Source organism: Equus caballus, chromosome 1 (assembly GCF_041296265.1).
Source record: "Equus caballus isolate H_3958 breed thoroughbred chromosome 1, TB-T2T, whole genome shotgun sequence".
Classification (NCBI taxonomy): Eukaryota; Metazoa; Chordata; class Mammalia; order Perissodactyla; family Equidae; genus Equus; species Equus caballus.
In genome coordinates, this window is record NC_091684.1 from 160,061,149 (window position 1) to 160,085,529 (window position 24,381).

General features: G+C 44.3%; 1 protein-coding gene across 9 annotated transcripts in view; it reads right to left on the minus strand.

Moving 5' to 3' along the window:
* MAPKBP1 (mitogen-activated protein kinase binding protein 1) overlaps window positions 1–24,381 on the minus strand; it is a 49,813-nt gene that overhangs the window by 20,362 nt on the left and 5,070 nt on the right. For 7 of the 9 annotated variants that reach the window (XM_070239052.1, XM_023619536.2, XM_070239043.1 and 4 more), the window contains exon 3: window positions 6,625–6,716. In XM_070239052.1, the coding sequence (XP_070095153.1) occupies window positions 6,625–6,716 (92 nt within the window). Of the gene's footprint in view, window positions 1–6,624; window positions 6,717–7,501; window positions 8,361–24,381 lie in introns of those variants that run through there. The other 2 variants (XM_070239057.1, XM_070239054.1) reach the window with 2 other exon arrangements.

A 24,381-nucleotide genomic window follows, 5' to 3' on the forward strand; every position in this document is an offset into this window, starting at 1 on the left:
TTAGGCTACAGAATTTTTGGAAATCAGAACAAGATGCATGAAAACTATGGCAGTTATAGTTCAAAGTTCATGGATTTAGATATTTAGATTTTAATACTTCATTTAGCGTGTGAAAAACAATCCCCACCAGGCCTGCCACCATCAAGAAGAGCCCAGCAAGTTCTTGGGCAAACTGATGTTTTCTGAGCCTTCTTGCTATCTGTGCTGCCCTACTGAGGAGGCCCTCTGCAGGCTCATCTCTCTAGCAATGACTTCTAGTCTGAGTGGTTACAGGCTACCCAGGCTTTCTGATCAGCCACAGCTAAACCATGGCAAAGAGCTTCAGCTGAGAGCTGATCTGACATGAACTGACTCAATGGATATTCTGGCCAGCCACACTACAAATCCAGAAAAAGTAGGTGATGAGGGCTCTATTGTAAGCTTTTGAGCATTTCTTTAAACCCATCATCCCAAAGCAGCATCATTACCTTTCAAGCGCAGTGCATCAGACTGCTTAAAACACTTTCCAAGTCATTTCACACAAATTCTGAATTTTGCTGGGCCACCACATCTTGTTTCCTCCTTCCTCTAAGTTTGACTACATGGTAGAAGGACAAGGGAGAGCAGCATGTGTGCGTAAAAATACAATGTACATAGAAAGATGACTGGCTATGGGGCAACTCTTTCCTTCTGGGATGGAAAAATTCTCGAGTATGGCATGGAAGAGTTAAGCAAAGGAGGGAAACACACAGAGGCAGGCCCTTAAGCTGAAATTTTTACTTCTAATTATTCAAATTTAGAAACCTTCCAACACAGAGAAAAAGAGAGAAAGAGACCAACCCATGGTCACAGCTCCACTTGTAGGACAATAATGCAGATGTTAAAGTGAGGGCAGAAGTTGGAAAGACATTCAAGCTCCTTGAGGTCCTCCCAAGAGAAGAGAGCTCATAATCACTGATGTAGCAGCCTCTTCAGTCTTCTCTGACCTTTGAGTAAGCCCCTCAGTCTGCTAGGAGGGGTGGGTGGGGCACAGTTTGCATCAATCTTTGGCCCTCTGCCTCCAGATCCCTTGATCCTGCCCAGCACAGCAGGCAGTCATCTTCACATGCCCTTGCAGCAATGCTGGCTGAAACCCTCAATACGAAAAAGGCGGGGCTGGCCCAACGGGCTGAGTCCCGTAATTCAGAACCCCAGGGTACATGTGCGTGAGGCTTCAGTCCCTCGGGACCTCTGCCCGGAGGTCACAAGGTAGAGCACCAGTACCAGGTGCTGGGCCCACTGCCCAGGAACTTCTCTCAAGGAGGAAGGGCTGAGCCCTTGACAGCCCTCTTCCCTGGACAAGTCCAAGCCTGCTGCCATCACGAAGAGCCCGGCATTCTCACAGGATCCATCTCCTACCACTCTCCATCCTCCAGAAAGCAGAAACAAATGAACCTTGGGATGAGCAACGAATATAACAGCACAGTGGGGAGCAGAGACCCTGTACCCTAGCATTTCTTCCTCAGACCAGGTAAAATCAGGTGACTCACAGAGGCACACCAAAGGTCCTTCAAGCCTTACTCAAACGTCTACCTCTAGCCCTATTTGACATCACAACCCTACACCCCCTACATTCCCTATTCCCTTTCACTGTTTATTGCTTATACTTTTTTCCAAAGCACACACTAACTTATAATATTTTATAAAATTTACTTTTTTTGGTGGGGGAGATCTATCTTTATCGTTAGATTCCTAGCTCTGTGAAAATAGTATTTCTGTCTGTTTTGTCTACTGTTACATCCCCAGGGCCTAGAAAATAGGCACTTAATAACTCTTTGTGAATCAGTAAATAAATCTTTAAGTCACTATAGCTCCCAAATCTCAAAGCCCTGACTGCCGAGGAAGTCAGGCTCCAGGGCAGGTCCATGGTTCTCCCCTGCCTTAGGCTTTTAGGACTCACTGATGCTGAGGGCAGTGTGATGATGAAAAGAACAAGAAAACTGGGGTCAGGCAGACCTGTCTGCTAACATACTGTGTAATCTTGGACACATTCCTTAACTTCTCTGAACCTCAGTTTCTTCATCAGTAAAACAGGAATGACAATATCTACCTCACAGAATTGTTATGAGAACTGAAGAACATAATGTGCAAAGTCATCAGCATGGTGTTCCTAGCCATCTTCTTGAAGAGTACTCTGGTGTAGCAATAACAATGAAAGGGCTATCCAAGGGTCTGCATTTGAAATAGGAACCCCGACTATGATATCCCATCCAGGATTTGCTGGATACTAGTGACTCATTAGGTTGCAGAATTACAAACTGTCCCTCCAGATTCACTCCCAAAGGGGAAATCTTATAGCATTAATTATTCTAAGAGATAATGAGTCTAGGATGTTTCCCAGGGCATCTCTGGTTATGGTCCTCTTTAGAGACCTAGAATCCAATGCCTTCCACATAAGTAATCCTCTTAGGCCAGGCCACGAGACCCACTGGCATCTCTGTTTCTGGGACACTTTACAAGCTCCCCTCAAAGGCATGAGAAAAGACCTGGTGGTAATAACCCAATGAATAACATGGCCACCGGAGCAGAGCTACCAGTACGCTTCTCTCTGCCCACAGGACACTAAACCTACTCCCTGCCAGGACAAGAGGTGGATCTCTGTGAGCCACAAGACTTACAGGCAGATCAAAATGGCAGTGTCTGAGCCAGCTTCCTCTCACTCACCATGGCCTAGCCACCATGGCCGCTGTTTAGCTCCTCAAACAAGTGAATTGATTCCTCCTTTCCTTGGGACCTTTCCACTCGAGGTTTGCTCCACCTGTAACACTTTGGTGTCAGATCTTCACATGTTGATTCCTCTTTGTCATTCAGACATCAGCTCAAATGTGACCTCCCACTGAGTCCTGACCACCCAATCTAAAAGTCGCCTGACCCCTACCCCTCTCCCAGTTATTCACTTACTCTCCCTTCCATCACCCAGGTTTATTTTCTTCAGAACACTCACCATTCTCTGATATTATCTCGCTCACTTATTTACTTACATGCTTATTGTCTGTTTGCCCTTCAAAAGCAGTGACCTGTCTGTCTTATTCACTGGTGTGCATCCTGTGCCTGGAACAGTGCCTGGCCCAGAGCAGGTTTTCAGCAAGTATATGCTGAACAAGCGAATGCATGTATCTATGAATGGACTGTTCTGGGAAGAACTAAGAGCCCCCAGTTTCAGGTGTGAGACCTTCAGGGAAACCAGGAGAAAAGGCACTGAGGGGATCGATGCTTGAGAGTGCCCCTGCATATGCTTCACATCCATCAGGGCACCAAGTTCAAGCATTCTCTTCTTCCTGGTCCACCAGTCTCTCCACTGCCCCACACACTCCCTGGCAAACCCCCACACAGGGCTTGCCACAGAGAGTAAGAACACAGCTCTGTTTTCCTTCAGCTCAGAAGAAGCTGAACACAGTTCAGGAGATTCTGTGGCTTCACACTCAGTCCAATGCTTTGGAGCTGGGGTCTCAGCATAAACTCCAATATGGGCTGAGTAAATGGAGTGTCTTCTCAGAAGAGCTGGGTTCCTCTTCCTCTCGCTACTTAAAGCAACCAAGAGGTCTCCTCTTGGCTGCTGGATAGGGTGATCACCTTTCTAGGACACTTCCCACTCTAGTAGCTGCTCTGCCCAGAGCATTCACTGAGGCCAGGCCCTGTGCTCTGGCACTGGGGGTCTAGAGAAACTCATTCTCAGAACTGACTGCCTCCACAGTGGCAATAGGGGCTGTGCTGGGCTCTGCAGCACCTGAACGCTCTACGAAGCCAGCTAGAAAAGGGTCGCAAGTCAGTTGTGGGTATTCAACTAAACTAAGTCCCTCAAAGAGGCTATCTATCTGGGACCAGCCTGGCCTCCTAGAGCAGGGGGGCTTAAAGTGTGACAGGTTAGGGGTGGGCTTCCCGTGGGGAAAACTCTGAAGAAGTGATGCAAGAGCCACTAAAACTGAAGGGTCTCTGCCCAGAGACTTCAACCCACCTCTGCCTGACACACATCTCCCTCCACGCCACCCTCCCTGAGCTGTTTCATTTCCTCTCAGAAAACTTTGTTTTGGTTTGATATTTGCCTCTAGGCCTCTGGGAGAATTTTCTGAGCTTTGTTTCTCTTCTTGTTTCTAGGATACCTGAGCTGCTCCTAGAGCAACAAGCTCAGTAGGAACAAGAGAGTGGGGGAGGAGAGTGGGGTTAGGATCACTAGACAGAAAGAGAAGGAAGAGAGGCAGGGAGGGAAAGAGCCCACTCGGTTCACACAAACTTTGGTGGCCTCCAGACACCCCAGAGGCACATCTCGGAGCTCTAAGACAGAGCAAAACTAAAACACCCAGAAAGGGGCCATTGGCATAGAGAGCTTGAAGTTCTCGGAAATCAAAAGCCAGGGAGTAGATCGGGGCACTGCCCAGGGCTGGCCCAAGCCAAGCACGCAAAGGAAACCTACTAGAGGTCACAGCAGGGAAGCTTCCATACACCACCTGGAAGGATAAGGCCTCCCAGGCACACGCACCAGACTAGGACCTGCCCATAAACAGAAGCATACACCCTTAAAGGCGCCAGGCCTGGGGGGGCACGGGGAGCAGAGCTCCACACTCCCCAGGGCAGGGACATAGGGCTCAGCAAGCTCGGAGAAGCAGTCCAGGCCTTTCCTGCCCATCCCACATTCAACCACAGCCCCACCTCCAACAAGAAGAAACCTGGCTTTCCCAGGCAGAGGCAAGATCTAGTGGAATTCCCCTGAGGCAGGCTGCACAGGGTAGCCGGCAACAGAGGTCATTCATCAGCTTGGGTCTGCAGGAGCAGGAGGCCACCTCGGCCTCTGTAGAGTAAAGCCAGTGCAGCTCCCACAGCGCCCCCACCACAGACATCAAACGCCAGAGGGCCGCTCAGGAGAGACACTGATTCAGGAACCCAGGGGCAAAAGTCTCCCTGACATAGACTGAGATGCCCATAAATTGAGCTCTTCTCATTCGAATTGCAGGTAGACAGCTGAGGGGAAAAGCAGCTTTTAAAAATAAGCAGAGGGGCCAGCCCAGGGGCACAGCAATTAAGTTCGCACGTTCCACTTTGGCGGCCCAGGGTTCACCGGTTCGGAGGGTGTGGACCTATGCCCCACTTGTCAAGCCATGCTGTGGCAGGTGTCCCACATATAAAGTAGAGGAAGATGGGCACAGATGTTAGCTCAGGGCTAATCTTCCTCAAAAAAAAAAAAAAAGCAGAAAGTCTAGTCTCCCCCACCTCCCTTCCCAATTTTAGGAGTAGGAGCTCTGCAGTCAGACTACTTGGATAGGCATCCCAATATAGACACTCATTAGCAGTGTGACCTTGAGCCATCTGCTTACCCTCTTCGAATCTTAGTTTCCTCCTCTAAAATATGGGATGATAACAGTACCAACCTCACAGGGTTGCTCTGAGTATTAAATAAAATAATTCCTGTAAAGTGCTTAACAAAGTGCCTGGCACAGAATAAATTCGTGACAAAGGCAGCTTTTTTAACGGGATGATAAAACTAAGAGAGTCACATATCTGGTACAAAAACCGTCTACAAAAGTTGCTGTGGAAATCACACTGGGGAACTCAGCATTCCCAAGTTGATGGTGGGGGAAGAGGGGTGGAGCAGTGGCCTTCCATTTTCCTGTTCCTGTGCCCAGGAGCAAGGAACAGAGGTTGATGGAGAGAACCAGAAGCAGACGGAACCCTAAGATTCCAAAAGAAGCACTTCTGCAAAAGCCTAAACATACTATGGTTGGGGTTTTCCCATCTGTAGGAGCAGGGGAGTGAAAAGGTAGCAAGAGAAAGAACACCAGCCCCAGAACCTACCTTTCTTCTAAAGCACTGACATCTCTCAAAGTAACTAGAGTAGACAAATGTTCAGAGCAGCATTTTTCATAATAACCAAAAAGTGAAAACAACCCAAATGCCCATCAACTGATGAATAGGTAAAATGTGGTAGATCCATACAACAGAATGTTACTTAGCCATAAAAAGGAATGAAGTACTGATACCTACACTACAACATGTATGAACCTTGAAAACATTATGCTAAGTGAAAAAAGTCAGTCACAAAAGGCCAAGTGTTGTACGATTCCATTTATAGGAAATGTCCAGAAGAGGCAAATCTATAGAGACACAAAGTAGATCAGCAGTTGCTTAGGTCTAGGGGTCTTGTGGAGAAATGGAGAATGACTGCTAATGGGTGTGGGGTTTCTTTTTTGGCATTATGAAAATGTTCTAAATTTGATTGTGGTAATGGTTGTACAACTCTGTGGATATACTAAAAACCACTGAACAGTACATTTTAAATGGGTGAATTGTGTGATATGTGAATTACATCTCAATAAAGCTATTTTTAAAAATGACTAGAAATTAGATACTGAAGATGGTGTTGGGAGCTATGTATAATATAAAGTGTGACTCTCTGAGTGTGAGTGGATGGCCAAAAAGCAGGACAGGATGGCAACAAGAACAACATCCAACAAAGAGCCTTTACCTGGCCCTATATCTCCTTTAAAAAATGGCACCAAAACATTATTAACCTGGATATATCTCCAAGAAGATACCAGAAAACTCCTGCCCACCCCAATTGGTTTAGCATGGCTATACACTCCCATGCAGTAAGACCTCTTCCAAGGCACTTACCCAGCTGGGTAGGCAACTAAACCTGATCGGGGGTCACAGGCAAGTCCGCTGCCTCCAGACACTGTTATTCCAAGCACCTTCTCCAAGGTCACCTGTTAGAGCAAGACAGAGAAATGACATGTTATGGACAGAGTAGGGTTGGGAAGGAGGTGCTGAAGCTACCTGGGACCATCCAGCAGGGCTGACTGCTTTCCTGATGACTCTGTCTTAGGAGAGTGGCGCTACTGACTTGTCTAGGTTCTGTTCTGGCCCCAGGCCCCTGGATCACACAGGGAAAAGCCAGTGTGCATAGCCAGCTTTTAACCCAACCTTCTGGGACCATGCGAAAGAAAATGAAGTGGTTAAAGCTCAGCTCATGGCCACAGAGGAACAAGCACTCCCCCAACCCAGGAAGGCTCTGTTTCCAAGAGAAAGCCTTGGGTCCCCAGCCTGGCCTCTTGGGTCTATGAGACTCAGGGGAGGTTACTGATCTTCATGCCTTCGCAGGCATGAAAGATAAGGCCACTCTGATCTACTAAGAGCCAGAAGAATGTTAGGTATCATTTAGGTGATTCATAATATCCCTGATGTTTGCATTCCATCACGTTCTCCCCCTGCATCAGAGGATTCCACCCCCCAAAATGTCTGCCAGTTCATACAGACTACGAGCCTAGGAGGCAGAAACATGGCTTAATGCTGTGTTTTGCAAAGCACAGATGCTCAGAGTACTCTAATTATTATTATTAAGCCACAACTCCCACAGAGATGAAAGAGAAACATGTGTGAAGTGCTCAGAGATTATGAGAGGACACAGCCACAAGAGACACTCAGCATCCCTCTCATCATCACTATCGTTACCCTGCGCTGTCTGCAGCCCTGAGGCGCACACTGGACTAACCTCAAATTTGTTTACTGGTCTTTCTGCTACATGATCCCATGTGAGATTCAGACCGCCCTGTAACCTCTTGCTTATCACTCCACCTCACTCTCTGCTACAGAACGTCTTGCTTGTCACTCCAGGTCCAGTCTCCTCCAGTACTGTCTGGACTCCCTGCAGTGGCCCTCCTCAGGGATGTTCTTGGTCTTCACTGGCTCAGAGAGAGGGGCTTCTGAATGCAGAATGGCGACGTAAACAGGCTAGCCTGTTCTCTGCTAAGAGAGTTTCAGAGGCCCTAGGAGGGTGACATAAACCAGAAACACTTCAGGGGTGTTTATATCCATGGCAGGGTGAGCTACTCCTAGTCCAGGCCAGTTTCTAGAGAGAGGAAGCCCAGAATCAATTAGGGTAATCTTAGGATCTCTCCCAACCAGAGAACTCAAAGTGCTCCTAGAGGGCCTGTTTAAATTCTTATCTCCAAAGACCATTTGAATTAGGCTGGAAAGAAATGCCCTGTGGTGGCCAAAGACTATTAGTTCTAGGGCACCATAGCAACCCATGGCCACCTGGCAAGCACCAAACTTGCCAGTTGCCCTTGGGCCTACCTGAGGCACTAAACCTAATGTGGGATAAACTAAACATGAGCCTACTCTACACATCCTTGAGAGTTCACCCACACTTTTTCTCAGTTTAATGCACACTTGGCACTCAGTCACTTTTCTAAAAGGCCTGAGCATCAGGCACTGACTGGAGAGTACAAAATAACCCTGGGGAAGTCCAGGGGATACTTAGCTCAGGGCACCACTCCCTCTCCTGGCACTGTGCCTCTGGCCATCCCAGGGGGAGGGGTATTCAGGAACATTCCTACCACACCAACTGCCTACAGCAGAGAAGAGAGAGAGAAGAGCCCGAGGTCAGCTTTACCCACATAGATGGGAAAGGTTACAAAATCAAGTGCAGTGAGCTAAAAGCCCGCTCAACTCCTATACTCTTCAACCTAATCTGATTTCAGGCAAATTCTTTGGATTCAATTTTACATCAATCCCTCCCTTTACTTCAGCTTTGGTCCCAAGAAGTCACACCAATCTGTTAGTTCTCAGCTTCCCTTCCCTCTGACAAGAATTTGGGTAGGTGTTTTGTGGGTAGATGATCCAGTTCCAGTGAGAATTAATTCTGAAACTAGCTTGGACTTTTCAACAGCAATCTAAAGCAAGGAGACCAGACTTACTCAGACCCTAAAGATCAGTGTTTATCAAACGTTTCTGACCACAACCCACAGTAAGAGACACATTTTATGTCTCTTTTATATCATGACCCAGTACACATGCATGTATGTGTATGTGCATAAAACTGAAATAAAGTTTCACAAAACAATACTTACTCTTATTGCAGATGATATACTCTATTTCCTATTATATTCTATTTCATTAAAAAATAATTCTGGTCTTGGCCCACTTTATTGATTTCATGACCTACAAATGGGCTGGCAGCTCCAGCTTGAGAAGCCCTGCTACAGACCACCTTTTTCCGCCGGGCCTGGGTTCCAGGCTCTGATCTCTAGCACCTTTGTGTTCCTTAGTCACTTTCCTCCCAGGACTCTCAGCAGTGGAACAGACATCCGGGCTAGGAAACCCCAGGGGCAGGAGTTTGCCTGGGCTCAAAACTTGGCTTATTTTCAAAGGATTTATGGGTTTGGGCTTTTTCTGGCTTTCTGAGCAGCTATCCAAGGGGAAAAAGGCAGTTTCCTTTGGCGCTGTGGAGGGGGAGGAGCAGGGAAAAAACATTCAGGGGCATCAGCTGGTTTTTATTTTATGTTCTAACTCAAACCAGCTTCCTGTTTGCAGGGAGGTTTTGGGCTGAGCTCCACTTTCAAAGGATCTTGAGAGTCCAGAGCTCCTGCAAGGTCTCCAACATCCAGGCTTATTTTGCAAGGCTCCAGCACGACGGACTTTACAGACTGACTCTCTTCCTCTCATAACCTTCTTCATAGCTTCTCTTTACAAAAAGCTGTTACAGCTTCCATCAACCCTAAAAATGCAGGCTAACCTGGACACCCCTGCAAACACACCACAGTCTAAGTGCACCCAAGTTCGCGCGGTGGTGTGCTGGAGGCGGCTCATGAGAGCTGACTGTGCACATCTTTCCCTATCTCCACATTCAGTAACAGCACATTGGTAGCTTGAAATTAACATGGTGGGAGTATGGACACCATGTAAATCAGAAATGCTACAATTCAGGGCCCCTTTCTTCCCCTCAGAGAGACTAAACATTTACCAACATAGCACTTGACAGTTGAAGCCGCTATTATCTCTCACTAGCACTACGGGTGTAACTCTCATGTGTTCGCTCTGCTTCAGTCCTCGCCCCCTACAGTCTTTTCCTCAACATGGCAGGCCACAGTGATTCTTTTAAAATATACATGAGATCATGTCACTACTCTGCTCAAAAGCCTCCCATGGATTCCCATCCTTAAGTTCAAATCCAAATACTTTACCCTGGTTTACAAGGCCCTAAATCATCTGGCCTTTGGCTACCTCTCTGACCTCATTTCCTACACTCTTCCCCTCCTTTACTCCACCTCAACCACCCTGGCTGCCTTAAGCACCTCAAGCAGATTCTAGCCTAGATCCTTTGCATATGCTATTCCTTCGATTAAAATGCTCTTCCCTCAGCTATTCCCATGGCTAATTCACTCAGATCTTTGCTCAGAACTTTTCTCCTCAGAGAAGGCTTTCTAGACCAAGCTTTACTGCTGTCACTTTATACTCAACTTACTCTGCTTTTTCTTGATAGCACTTAGAATCAGGTAGTGACTCAACATTAATTACATCTCTATCCACATACTTACCCTGTCTTCTCCATCAGAATATGAGCTCCTGACAGCAAGACCAGAGTTGCTACCCCTCACTGATGGATCCCTAGTGCTTTAAACAGTGCCTGGCACACAATGGGCGCTTGATAAATATTTGATGACTAAATGAATGCATGGCAGAGCCTTCAGGAACAGTGAAAGATAAGACATGAGAAGCTCAGGAAAACTGGGGTATTTCAGGCCAGTACAGGACAAGCACAAACAGAGCTTAATGGTACAGGTAACATTTTGTTTCCTAAGCTGATGTTGGGCACACAATTGTTCATGCTATTATTCCATATGTCTTTATTGTATGTCTTAAATACTGCACAGTAAATGCTAAAAAGAGAGAAAAGATATGGTCCAGGATGTGGTGTGGGGCTCAGTATCTCATGAGTAACATCCTTCTATAATTCACAACCCTGACTTCTCTCTTTATCCTCAAGCCGTTTCACTGACACTCACTAACCCAGCAATGCTGGGGCAAAAGGGTACAAAGAACTCAAGAACACGTGTTTTTATTTGATTTAGGTTTCTCACTAAGTGCTTATGAGGCTGCACATTGTTACGATGCTCTGACATGCCACTTCCAGCAGAAGCTTTCACGAAGCACTGTGCATACTCCTTCTCCTGACTGCAAGCAGGGCAGCAGGTGACGAGCCAGGCCCCTCGGCCTGGGTCCCTGTGTACCTGATGCACAGAGCCCTCTGCTGACCCGCACTGAATATAAAGAAACTGTCTGTTAAGTCAGGGAGACTTTGAGGTGATTGGTTAGCACAGCATGACCTACCCCAGCGATTTTCACACTTTTTGATCTCTCACACTCTGGTTTCTTTACACTCTTAGAAATCATCAAGGACTCCAAAGAGCTTTTATTGATGCAAGTTACATCTATCAACATTTACTATGTTAGAAATTACAATGGGAATATTTAAATATATTCATTAATTCATTAAAAATAACAATAAACCCATTACACGTTAACATAACACTTTTATTAAAAATAACTCTATTTTCCAAAACAAAAAAAATTTTAGTGAGCAGAGTGGCATTGTTTAACATTTTTGCAAATCTGTTTAATGTCTGGCTTAATAGAAAACAGCTGGATTGCCATATCTACATCTGCATTCAATCTGTTGTGATACATTATTCTCATTGAAGATGAAGAAAATCTAGCCTCATTTGGATATGTAATTGGAAAAGGGGGATCTCATAGATCTCCTAACAAGGTTTTGGGGACCCCAAAGGTTCTCATACCACACTTTGAAAACCAATGACCTAGCCCCTCTTGAATACTACAGCATCTTTCCACACAAGGAAACAAGCTCACTAGTGTGGGAGTTCTGGCCTCAAACATCATTTGAGGAAACTGAGGAAGGGAAGAGGCCCTCTGAGAAAATAGTCCTCAAAGTCTGGGATGGGGCCCAACGTTCTGACAGGAACTTCAGCTCCAAACCCTCATGGCCCAAATGCCAAAGAAACACAGCCCAAAACACACATCAGTCCAGGTAACTGATTATGGCCAGTGGCTTGGGGCACAATTGCTACAAGAAGCTGGTGCTCTGATACATCCACAGTTCTACGAACATCGCTTCACGCACAAGTGAAAACTCAGAACTAAGAAGAGAGCACCCACTTTGTACTCTAGTGATCTCCTCCACATCCGAAACTCAGCCTAGAAGCAGGCAGTATACTCAAGCTGTGACCTAGCCTTTGCTTTGGCAGGTGGAGAGTGTTGAGATGGAGGAAAGCTTACACCAACCTGAAAGAGGGTGTCATCTTTCCCCAGAAACAAGGCTGCAGGAGGGCAGAATTACTACAGATATACTGAATACCCACCACTCCTAATATGCACTAGGCAGGGCAGTACTGTAACCTCTTGAGAGAAAGAAAGAAGGAAAATCATCCCTCACTGTAATGAAATAAAGGGATAACTTCATAATAGCCTATTCCCAAGAGAGAAGGAAAGAATAAAGTCAACTGTTTAAGTGCTCTTCTGGCTCTCATTAAAGTAGATGGAAAAAACAGGTGGCTCAGAGGCAATAGACAGGACTACTCATTCATACTAGACAGAATAGTATTTTGCAACATGCAGATTGCAGCATATTAACAGGACCTGAAATCTATTTAGTGGGAAATGAAGAAATAGAACAGAACAAAAATCTCATGGCATGTAGTAAGGGGAAATATTGATCATGAAACTTTTGTTTCAAGGGTGTGTGTGTGCGTACTGGTCACAATGTAAAAGGTGTTTCTTAATATGAGTGGTTCTCAAAAAAGCTTGAGAGCCACTGGTATGCTATGTGGGACCCTAAGATGAAGAATACACAGACTTTACCTTCTACCCTCAAAATCCATCAAGGAAGATAAATGATATACTACAAAGCAATCCCACATGTGATGAGGGTCATAAGAAAGATATAAAGTGCTCCAGAAGAGGAAGAGAGATGATTTCTGAAAAGGATCAAGAAAGGGAAACAACAAAGCTTTCCTGGGAGTGAGATGGTATTTGGCCTGGGCCTTGTAGCAAGGATAGGATTTTGATGGTGGAAATACAGAAAGAAGGAATTCTCAGTAGAAGAAGCTGCATGAACAAAAAGTTTGGCAGAAGGAAACAGCAGGTAAACAATGGTAAAAGCAAAGATTGTGTAGGAGAGTAAGTCAGGAGAGGTAGACTGCAACCAGACGAGGAAGGGCCTTGAACGCCAAACCAAGGGGAGTCATCTGTAGGTTCTGGGAAGCCACGGAAGGGTTTTGGGCCAGGGACACAACCAAAGCTATGTTTTGGTGATGATGTCTATAAGACACACAACACAGGCAGGGAGCCCAACTAGGAGGCTATTACAATAGTCCAGGCGAGAAGTAACGAGGATCTAGACCAGCATGAAGATAGTGGGAGGAGAAAAGAAATGATGGATTCAAAAGTAACAAAGCAAATAGAATTGGCAAGACTGGGCACCGTAAAACTCTGAAGGAAAAAGACAGAAGACACATTTTGAACCTCAGAGATAGGAAACAAGGTGGTGCTGTGAAAAGAAATGGTGCCGTGATCAGAAAGAGGACCTGCATCTGGACAAAGGAAGAAGGATGGGAGCCGACGATGTCTGTTTTAGATAAGATGAACCTAATGCACTCCAAGAATATTTAATAGGAACCACAGAACATTCAATTTAGCAACATAAACATGGAATTGATACTTGGCAGAGAGGTCAGGACTAGAAATAGATATTTGAGAATTATTTACATGGAGGTGAAAACCACCATTGAAAGTACAATGAGACAGGAGAAGACAGAGGGAAGGGAGAGAGAGAGGCTGAGGACAGAACCTTGAGGAATACCTATTTTTAGAGTACGGAGAAGATGAGGTGGCAGGCAATTAGAAAGGGAAGAGGAGAGCCAGGACGCCAGTGAAGGAGGCAGTTTCCATAAGGGAGAGGTAGTCAATGAAGTGCCAAAAAAGAAGTGAAGGAGTCAAGAAAAGGACTCTCCATAGTCCACAGCCATCTGTGACATAGGTGGCACAGCACAGGGTCCCCAGCAGTCCCAGATCCCTAAACACATGATCCCAGGAACTGTGGGCAGTGCCTTCTAAGCTTTTCTGGTATCTCTCTCTCTCTCATCCCTAGATCTAATCAGTCCACAAGCTAAAGAGGCACCAGCCAATGAAAGATCCAGTCTGTGGAGCCAAGACAATGGCACTGCTAGAGAAGGGGTTCTTGCTTGAGCCCATGGCCTAAGTGGTTCAGATTTGCTCTTCCTTTCTTGGAGTGAGGAGCCACCACAGGGAGTCTGCAATGGCAAGGGAGCAGCTACTCCCTTGAGAGAGAGAACTAAGAGGGCAGAACCACAAAAGGCCAGGGTCATCTAGGATTCAGCTGACCTCAAACTGGTAAAGAAACCCCAGCAACCGGGAGGAAGCTGATCTCTGTTTTTGTTGCCATGTTTTGTTGCCACCAGTTTCTTTCTTCCCCCCTTCTCCTTTTCTCCACTTCTCAATCCCACTCGACACAAGTTATAAATACCTGAGTTATAAGTCATTCCAGCCAAACTATGGGCTTACTATTTCTATAAACAAGCATGTCACAGACCTGTCCCAGAGAGCTCTCCGCCCTTCCCTCCCTTCCTGCAGGTTAAGAATAACTATGCTTGTCTCTTGCCCACACACTACACTCTCATCTCACAAAGCAGAGTCTCCACCAGATTCTGAGAATTGCCACTTATGCAAAAGCCACAGAGGAAGCCCAAGACCAGCAGGCTTTGTGCAGAGACGTAGCCAGTTGGGCAGAGACCCAGTGACTGGCCAGGGGAGGGGGAGGTGGCGCCGGGTATCATGCCCAAGCTCGCTCACTCCTGCTCCTTCAGAGTCCAAAGTGCTATCTTCCCAGAGGCAGGAAGGGACACAATGGCCACTCCAAGACTGCAGAACAGACCTTGCCTCTCTACTCTGCTCCTGGTATCTACCCCATCTGGCTGATTTACAGTTCTACTGTCTATACTATGAAGGATCCCAGAAACAAATAACTTACAGTATGACAGAAAAACCAGGCCCCCTCAGAGTTCAGAATTAGTTGGAGTTGAGCCAATTCTCCGGTGCCGGGATTAAAATAGCCTCAGCTTCTAAGGAAGGTAATCTGCCACTGCTTGGGAGGAGGTGACCTTAGAGCTCCTCTAGCCATAAGCCCCTGGAGACTACAGAACAAGGGTGCCTGATCTTGGCCTATGGATAGTCTTACTCAGACAGCTTAACAAGATTTTTTCAGATAGCAATCCCCACCTTATCCCCATCCCCTGCCTCCACAAGATTCTCAACCAACAGATAAGGAGTGGGGTTCAAGAATCTGCACATTAAAGCTCTCCAGTTGGTTCTACAGATTAATCAGGTAGGGAACTACTAAATTAAAGCATTTTGACTTTTTATTTCCAAATTTCAGCCCCTCCTGGGACTAAGGAGAAAACAATATTCTAAGTATTCATACAAGAATACCCAGACCAATGGGGTGCAAAGGGTTTTGTGCAGAGAGAGGGTCTATAGCTATAACAGCCACGATTCACATGTGTACTTTGACCTGAGAACTGTGCTAAGCACTTTACAAGATTATCTCATTTAATACTCTTGACAGCTTAATGAAGGACTAGTATCATCTCCGTTTTACAGACAAAGGAGTCAGGTAGGTAGTGAGTGGAAAAACCAGGATTTAGACCTAGGTCTGTTTGGTTCCACAAACTATAGTTCCCCAAAACCACCAGAATGTGGCAGTTTCTGAAAGAGCACACAGGGAAGTCACTGTGCCTCCATAGAGGCATCAAGGACAGGTCTGAGAACCAATGTAGAAGGCAGAGAGAGGGCACAAGATGAAGCAGAGGGACAATAGGGTCTTCTCCTGCTAGCTGTAGTGTTTTAAAAAGATTAGCAGGCCTTATCAGTTGCTGAAATGGGTCTAAAAAATGGCTTCTGACCTCTCCTCACTGAGATGATTGCAGAGAAAGAGGAATGAAGGGTCTTCCAATGCCAGAGTATCCCACATGGTCAGAGCTTGCCCATGTCCAGCTGGCGCTATAACCTACAGTCAAAATGGACAGCTGACACCTGTTTCCAAGGCAACTGACATTACAGTGTCAGAAGCAGGAGAATCTGATTTTGTGTGCAGGTAGAGGAAGAGGTAAAAACAGCATCAGACGTCAGACTGGAGGGGACGGCATGAGGGGCTTCTAGCTAAAGGACTCAATTATCATACAACATTAGCGTCCACCCAAGTCCACACAGCAGCTTTAACAACACAGAGCCTGGTACAGAGCATGCACTTCTACCCTCCCTTTCTCTTCCAGTTATCAGAAAGTCAAGGATAGGAGATGTCTCAATTCAGGCAACCAGAATAAGGGAAAAATTTTATTTCTCTCTGCAGCAAGACCAGAAGCACAAAGCTTTATGAGCTAAAAGTCTGATCATCAAGAAGGATCTAATTCCTCCTCATTCACCAACTCTACATGCCTGAGTTTTCTTCATCTCTTGGTTTCTAAACTTTGTAACCAGAGAGAATACTATCTGTTCCTTGTCTGGACTAAGTGTGCAAAGTGAATGTGTGTTCTAGGACAAAAAGAGGAGTGGGGAGGGCTCTTGGTGCCCCTGCAATCATGCCAACTTGTGCCACGACACTCTCCTAGGAAGAAGGAAGGTTTCGGCAACATGTTAATCTCTATAAAATGCTCATTTCTTTTCATTCCCAATGCCAACACTTTGGTTTAGGCCTTCACCACCACATTCCTGGATATAGCAATGGTTTTCTCATGAATCTCCTTACTGTAGACCCTGTCCTCCCCTCCCAGAACCCACAGAATAATCTTCCCATAGCATAGCTTTGATCATGTCCCTCCTCTGCTTAACAACTTTCAGTGGCTCCTTACTGCCAACTAAATAAATTATAAATGTCTTAGCCTAGCATCCAAAGCTGTCTCTCAATGGGTCCCCACCTCTATTTCCTACTACTCACCCATATGAATCATGTGTGTTTGTCAGTCTGGATTACTCATTATTCTAGAAAGGAGCTTCAGGGCTTTAGTTTGCATTCTTCCTCTACCTGGAACGTCCTTCCCTTCCACCACCCCGTAATGAAATCCTACCCTTCCTTTAAGGACCATCACATCCCCTATGATTCTTTCTGTAATCACCCTGGCCAGAAATGATTCCTCCCTCCTTGGGATTCTTACCGCAGCACTTAGTTTGCATCATTCACATGGCATGGGCTACTGAGTACCTGGTACAGAAGTTCTTTATGGATCTGTCTTATTTCTCCTACTAGTCTATAATCTCCTAGAAGGCAGAGGCTGTGTCTCATACAATTCAATGCTTACAGCAGAGGGTACAGTGTTTAACATATATTTGTTGAATCTGTTTTTAATACTTTGAAAATATTTGTGAATATCCTTTGGTTCATCTTACTTAGTAAGTTCTTTAACCTCGTAGAGAATTCTCTACGTATCACAGCCAGCCCTAGAAGCTGGAGCAGGAAGAAGGATTTTGATGCTTTTCCAGAAAGACTAGGGAAGGCCTCAATGGAATAATCCATGTGCCTTAAATGATTGCAAATAAAACAGTCTTATCCCTGACTTTAGTAAATACATGCACGGCACGGCTCTTCACAAATTTGACTTAAATTATAATTACAGAGTAAGTCCAAAAAGATTAGAGAAAAAACATTTTTTACAAAAGTGACAATAGTGCTGTTTAAGAAGAACTTTACCTGTCCTTTATAACCAGAAAAGGATGTAGCTATGAAGAGTTATTCTGGATGTTGGGATTGAATTATTCTGGATGACTTGTTTTTCTCTTTATGCTTCTCTATATTACTTGTCTAAAAAACCTTCTCAGAAAGCACATGTTCTTTGGAAAGTATCAAAAAATATTTTAGGGGCCCGCCCGGTGGCGCAGTGGTTAAGTGCGCACGTTCCACTTCGGCGGCCCAGGGTTCGCTGGTTCGGATCCCAGGTGCGGACATGGCACCGCTTGGCATGCCATGCTGAGGTAGGCGTCCCACATAGAAAGCAGAGGAAGATGGGCACGGATGTGAGCTCAGGGCCAGGCTTCCTCAGCAAAAAGAGGAGGATTGGCAGCAGTTAGCTCAGGGCTGTTTCTCAAAAAAAAAAAAAAATTTTTATTTATCAAAGCTAACCAAGGAAATATTTTTGAAGAGATTAGAAACGAATTATCTCAAATTCAACAAGTTAATGATGACTTTGTGAGAAAATATTTTTATGTCCAATTACTAAAAAAAAATTTTATTATACCAGATATATTTTTCAACATTTCTGCATAACTGCTTTAACAAAATGGGTATACAGATTTTAAAATTTAAACATTTTAGATTTAAATACGAAATACACATGTTTAAATTGGAGAGACTTTTATCTTTATTGGTATTTTTCTACTTACAAAAATAATACAGACTCAATGTAAAAAATTCCAACATTACAGAAATATAGAAATGTAGATAGTGAATGTCCACCATAATCTACGATCCCTCCCTGAGGTAACCATTATTAACAACAGTTTGGTATTTATAGCCTCACTTTTTTCTATGCATATACTAACATATATGTTTTAACAAAAATATAAATAATCATTAACATAAAAAACTGTTACACAGTTTGCTTTTTGTCACTTAATATAGTTTGTATACCTTTCACCTCAGTACATATAGATTGATCTCATTCTTTTTAGCAAGTACAAGGTATTTCACTTCCCGTATGTACACCAATCCTCTATTAATGGCTGCTTGGATTACTTCAAAGATTTCACTATTGTGAATAACACCAAAAAAAAAAAATTCAGTTATATACACCTTCATGTGGCATGAATGTTTGCATAGAATAAGATCCCAGAATTATAACTGCTAGATTAAAAGATATGAATATACAAATTCTTCTAATGGATATTACCAAATTGTCTCCTAAGAAGGTTGGATCAATGTATGCTTTCACCAACAGTGTAAGGGTAGGAGTGCACTTGTTCCCCCACATCTTCATGTATATTTTCTCTAAGCAAAAATTATTTAAATAGAATATTTCACTCTCTTCACAACATTAGAAACTCAAAACAATGGGTTATAAAATTAATGTGTTTTCACTCTGCCTTTAAATTCTTATTCTAAGAGGAAGCTCTAGGACTAATTCTCTTCCCAAATTATTTCTCAATATAAATGAATTATCTCAAAAAAGAAGAAAAAAGTTATTTCTATTTCTAGAGAAGCTATTGCTGTTAAAAAGCATGCCCACCACTCTGGTGATTTCTAATCAGATACAGTAAGTTAGGACTCTCCCCCACCCCTGGTTTACTGGTTTGACTTTTTAAATTCCAAAAAATCATATCCATAGCCCTGAAATAAATTACACAGTAGTTAGTATCAAAAAGAATATTTGCTAAGCCTTCCTTTTGGTCAGCAGTTAAAGTATTGTTTATATAAGTTAGAATATTGGCAAGAAAAAGGTACTAAAGATAGGTTACAATAAAAAGCTGCAGAGGGAGGATGATTAAATGTTGGAACAGAAGAGGCTGAACAGGCAAAAAAGGACTTCTCACAATGGAAACTTGAAAGAACAAAATCTTGTCAGCAAATCAGAGAAAAACTCCTGGGTATTCTAGAAATCTAAGGATCTTGATAATATTAGCAACCCCTCAATAGCTGTAAACTTATTTAGACCTTAGAATGTTCTTTCACATTCATTAAATCTCATTTAATCCTCACAACAGCCCTGGGAAAAAGCCATCGGTATTCCAATTTTACAAATGAGAAGCCAGCTCCCTCAGAAATGAAGAAGCTGTCCCACCCCTCCAACACCCCCACTAGACACACACACACACACACAAATAGCCTGGCTTCTCAAAATATGGCCCAAGGAAGAGCAGCTTAGGAATCACTTGGGAGCTTGGCAGAAATAGAGAGTCCCAGGGTGCGCCTGAATCTGAATCTGCATTTTAAGAAGACGCTGCCCCACCAACTAATCTATCTGCACATTAACTCTTAGAAGCCCTGTTCACTAGCAGTTCTGGGTTTGCTCTGAGGGAAAGCCTCTGCAACACCTTCTGTAGGGGCCTCACAAGAGACCAGAGCAGCCCAGGGAAGCAAGCACAATCTAAAGAGAAAGAACATGTTTAGAAAAGTCAGCAGCAGGTTATGATGTTATATGAAAACAATCACGATGTGCAAAGATACTGTGCTTTCCCAAACAGAAGCTGACCAATGAGCTTGCCTGTTGCATGTTTAGTCCTGACAAGCAGCTGCTTGCTTTTCTCCAGGGCAGGAGCTGAGAGGCAGCAAGGGTCAAGGCTTCTAAGCGTGCTCTGAGCTCCGCCCCCATGAACACAGACTGCCTGTAGACTGCCCTCCACCCGATCCACCTGGCTTGGGGCTTCCTCTCCTCAGGACTAACTGGGGCAGCTGCAGGAAAGCATCCATTAAGATCCCATGCTTTGGGCTAGCCCCTGTGCCCTAGTGGTTAAATTTGGGATGCTCTGCTCCTGCGGCCTGGGCCCACTTCCTGAGTATGGACCCACACCACTTCTCTGTCATTGGCCATGCTATGGCAGCAGCTCACATAAAAAAAAAAGGAAGATTGGCAGCTGATTTAAGCCCAGGGAGAATCTTCCTCAGAAAAAAAACCCAAAACCATGCTTTTTACCCATAATGTCATCACTGTTGCCCATTTGAGGAAGAAAACCAAAATAATACAAATTTGAGATCAGATGAGCCAAGGCACTTACTCAAGGAACTTAGCAACCCTGTAGCAACCTAGCCAAACAGTCACATGGGCAAATGACCTCATTTTTGCTCATTTTCATCTTCACTGAACCCCAACTGTCATTATCCAGGTCAGCCCTGGCATAGGACATTTTAGACCCAGTTTTTTTCCACAGAAAATAGGCATTTTAACTCAGCGACTCTCCACGGCTTCAAAGAAGAGGTCAATTGTGGGTAGGGACAGCCACAGAGATACCAAAGAGGTGGAGTACAGAGGCAAAGAGGAAGAGATGTAGGGTAGGTAGCACTAGCAAGCAGTCAGGAATATGAGCTACACAATCTACTGCCAACTAAGAGCAGAACAGCTTAAAGCCCCATGATACCCACATACAAAAACAACCACGGCATCTGTGGGTCTCCACTTCACTCCCCGACCCCGCTCCAATCCCAAGAAAGAAGCAGCATCTGCCTGTGGCTTATGGTCATCTGGAACCACACAGCTGCACCTTGTCAAGCTGACATTCACGTACCCACAGAAACACAAGCTGTATAGCTCCTAACAGTACCACAGGGAGAGAAGTGGGGATACCAGTTCAGGAAATCTGGAGTTGGGGATGGGAAGAGGAGCAAGGATGCAGAAGGACAAGGGTTACTAAATGATGGCTCTAAAATAACAATCTGAGAAATTCATTAAATGAACTTTTATGGGGAATGCTGAGGGAAAAGCATATTTTTTCAGATACTGCCCTTGCAACTTTCCAAGCTGAATGCAAAATGCGACTCTTGGCTACAGCAATACTAGGCATACTTCTGTGCTTAGTGTCACGTTTTGCACGTGAAGACTCCCTGCAAGGAGTACAGAATAAAGATTAGGTGTGGGTTTCGGAGTTAAGATAGCTGAGGTTTGAATCCAGCTCAGCTGCCTACTGAGCCTACCACCAGCTACTCACCTGACCTCTCTTAGAATCAGTTTCCTTATCTACAAAACAGGAATAGTATTTATAGTGGGGTAGTGTAAAACTTGAATGAGATAATATATGTAAAATGCTTAGCACAGTACATAGCAAAAGCTCAATAAATGTTAGTCATTATTACCCCTATAAACATTATTATTTCTAGTATTATTATTGGAGAGTAAGATAAGGACAGGCAGCACTGACAACAAAGGCTGGAAAGGAGTGGTTTCAGTAAGCATCCTGCCTCAAAATGGTGAATGGCACAAATCTGTAATGGATGGGAAAAGAAGAAACCTGAAAAGTAAAAGAACAAATCCTTGGGCATTTTAATTTTAAAAAATAAAATCATCTTAATTACATAAGACAAAAACCTCAAGTCCACCCTCACCCACCTTGATGACACCATCAGCATTGCATCCTTCAGAAAATACCAACACCTTGGCAGTGTTCTATTTCTTGACTTGAGTGATGGTTACACGGGCAATCATTTTATAATTATTCACAATACGATATTATTATATTTCATGAAATTTTCTATGTCTATTTCATAATTTTTTAAAGGTTTTGTTTTGTTTTTTAAGTGCCAGACTCTTTAATGGGGTCAGCTGAACTTATGGGGAAATGACCAGAAGCACCACTAAAGGAACAGAGACCTCAAAGACTGATGAGAGGTATGATGGGAAGTTAGAAGTTCTAGTGAGCTCAGCATGAATGAGAAGCAATGTTCAAATCCAGGAGAACCTAAGAAACGCCCTTCCAGCACTCCTCCAAAAGAGAATTTGACAAAGTGAAAAAAAATCAGCCATGTGGTTTCACAAAGTGTTGTTCCAAGATCTTCAAGTAAATTTAAATCTCAACTATGAATGAAGGAGCAGGGAAGGGAAAACATCTTTAGCCTCATTCTAGTTTTAGGGGCAGAGATAAGGTGCATAAACTTAAACATCTAGTATTAAAAAAAAAAAGACTGTTTTACAGACTAGGGAAGCAACAAAAAAGCACTATAAACACTCTCTGTGATAAAATGAGAGGTGGTGGAATTTACTCCCTAGAAGTCTAAGAGGAGACATCCATACTGTGATCTCATTCTTCTGTAAGTGTCCTTCAAACCAAAGGAAAATGCTGTGGCCAAGTAAGAAGCGCTGTGGACTTGCTGATATAACTGTTTGGCGGAAGGAAACCAAGATTTGGAAAATCTGAACACTCAGAAACACCAACCCTATGGGGCCAGCCCCGTGGCCGAGTGGTTAAGTTTGTGTGCTCCTGTTGGGTGGTCCAGGGTTTTGCTGGTTCGGGTCCTGCGCCTGGACATGGCGCTGCTCATCAGGCCACGCTGAGGTGGCATCCCACATGCCGCAACTAGAAGGACCCACAACTAAAATATACAGCTATGTACTGGGGGGAATTAGGGAGAAAAATCAGAAAAAGAAAAAAAAAGATTGGCAACAGTTGTTAGCTCAGGTGCCAATCTCTAAAAAAAGAAAAAGAAAAATACCAACCCTAAAGATCCACACCACCCAATCTGTCTGTCATATTCACTTTATTTCTTGCCCTCCCCTCCTTTTTTTTTCTTTTTAAATTTTAACAGATAACAAAAGTTAAGGTAAAACCCACAATGTGGATTTGATTCAGTAAACTTCCAAGCAGGTGGGCAGCTCTCATTCCACACCTCTACTGAGAACTGCTGTAAAAGGAAGCTGACAGAAAATCTGGCCTTGTCCTGCACTCAACAATGGAACCCAGAGGAAAGGCTTAGCTTGTAGTAGTGGTAATGTGATGTATAATATAACAAATCCTACTGAAAACTCTGTAGCTTTTTTTTTCTTACCAACACTGCAGTCTGTACATGAAGTAAAACCAACAGATACTCTGTGAACAACAGTGGGACAGACCACGTTCCCAGAGAAGCTTAGTTTGAATAAACATAGTCCCAAATTTCAAGCCCTCGACTGTTTTCCAAACAAAGAGACAGTGATAACAGCCACAAGCCCAACTTTAGACTGAGGGGGTTGACGAAGAGATTACAGAGGTCAGGCTGAAGCCTCACTTCTACCAATGTTTTTTCATTAGTCAAGAAATGAAAACACACAGGTGACAAATGGAAGAGAGAAATGAACTCAGAGAAATACCAATAGTCCCAGAGACATTCAAAATACTGGCAAGAAATAAGACAGTGACTCAAACTGATCCAACAGGGGAAACTTGCCCTAAATTGCAAGCTGAGAGAGGGAAAAGAAACTTGGAAAGCAGCAAGGCTGTTGGACTCTGAAATGAGTGAGGCCAAGTAGATGAGGGACAGCTTTGCAAGACAACTTAGGCTGGGCTATTTTAGGCAGCAAAGGAAGAGGTGTTGGGCTGGGGAGAGAAGAATCCTCTCTCTCCAGTGAGAATCACTTTGAAGGCTGAGGGCAGCTGCAGGCACCGGAAGGAGAAATGAAATGGAGATCAAAGGAACAAAACCAGGAAAATACCTCACACTTTCATTGTACACCACCTGTTCTGAAGATCTCAAGACACTTCACAAGCCTTAATTGAAGAATACATCAGAGATAGAAAACTCAATGAGAACCTGCCCAAGTTCACTCACAAAGGGAGGTGAGGGGCAGGGCTGTTGGCCACAGGGGCCATTACTCTTGGTCATCTAGCCTAGGTAGGGAGCCCAGAGAGTGCATATTAAACACTAAAAACTCTTGGTTTCTATGAGTCCCAAGGGAAGGGGGTAATGGAATGGTGACAGAAAAAACTGGCCAGGACTCAGGGATATTATCATAAAGTTTCTTATACCTGCCCCCAGAGGAAATTCCTGTTAAACTCTCTTAGTAAGGCAATGACTTGCTCCTCATATCTGACCCTGCAACAGGGTAG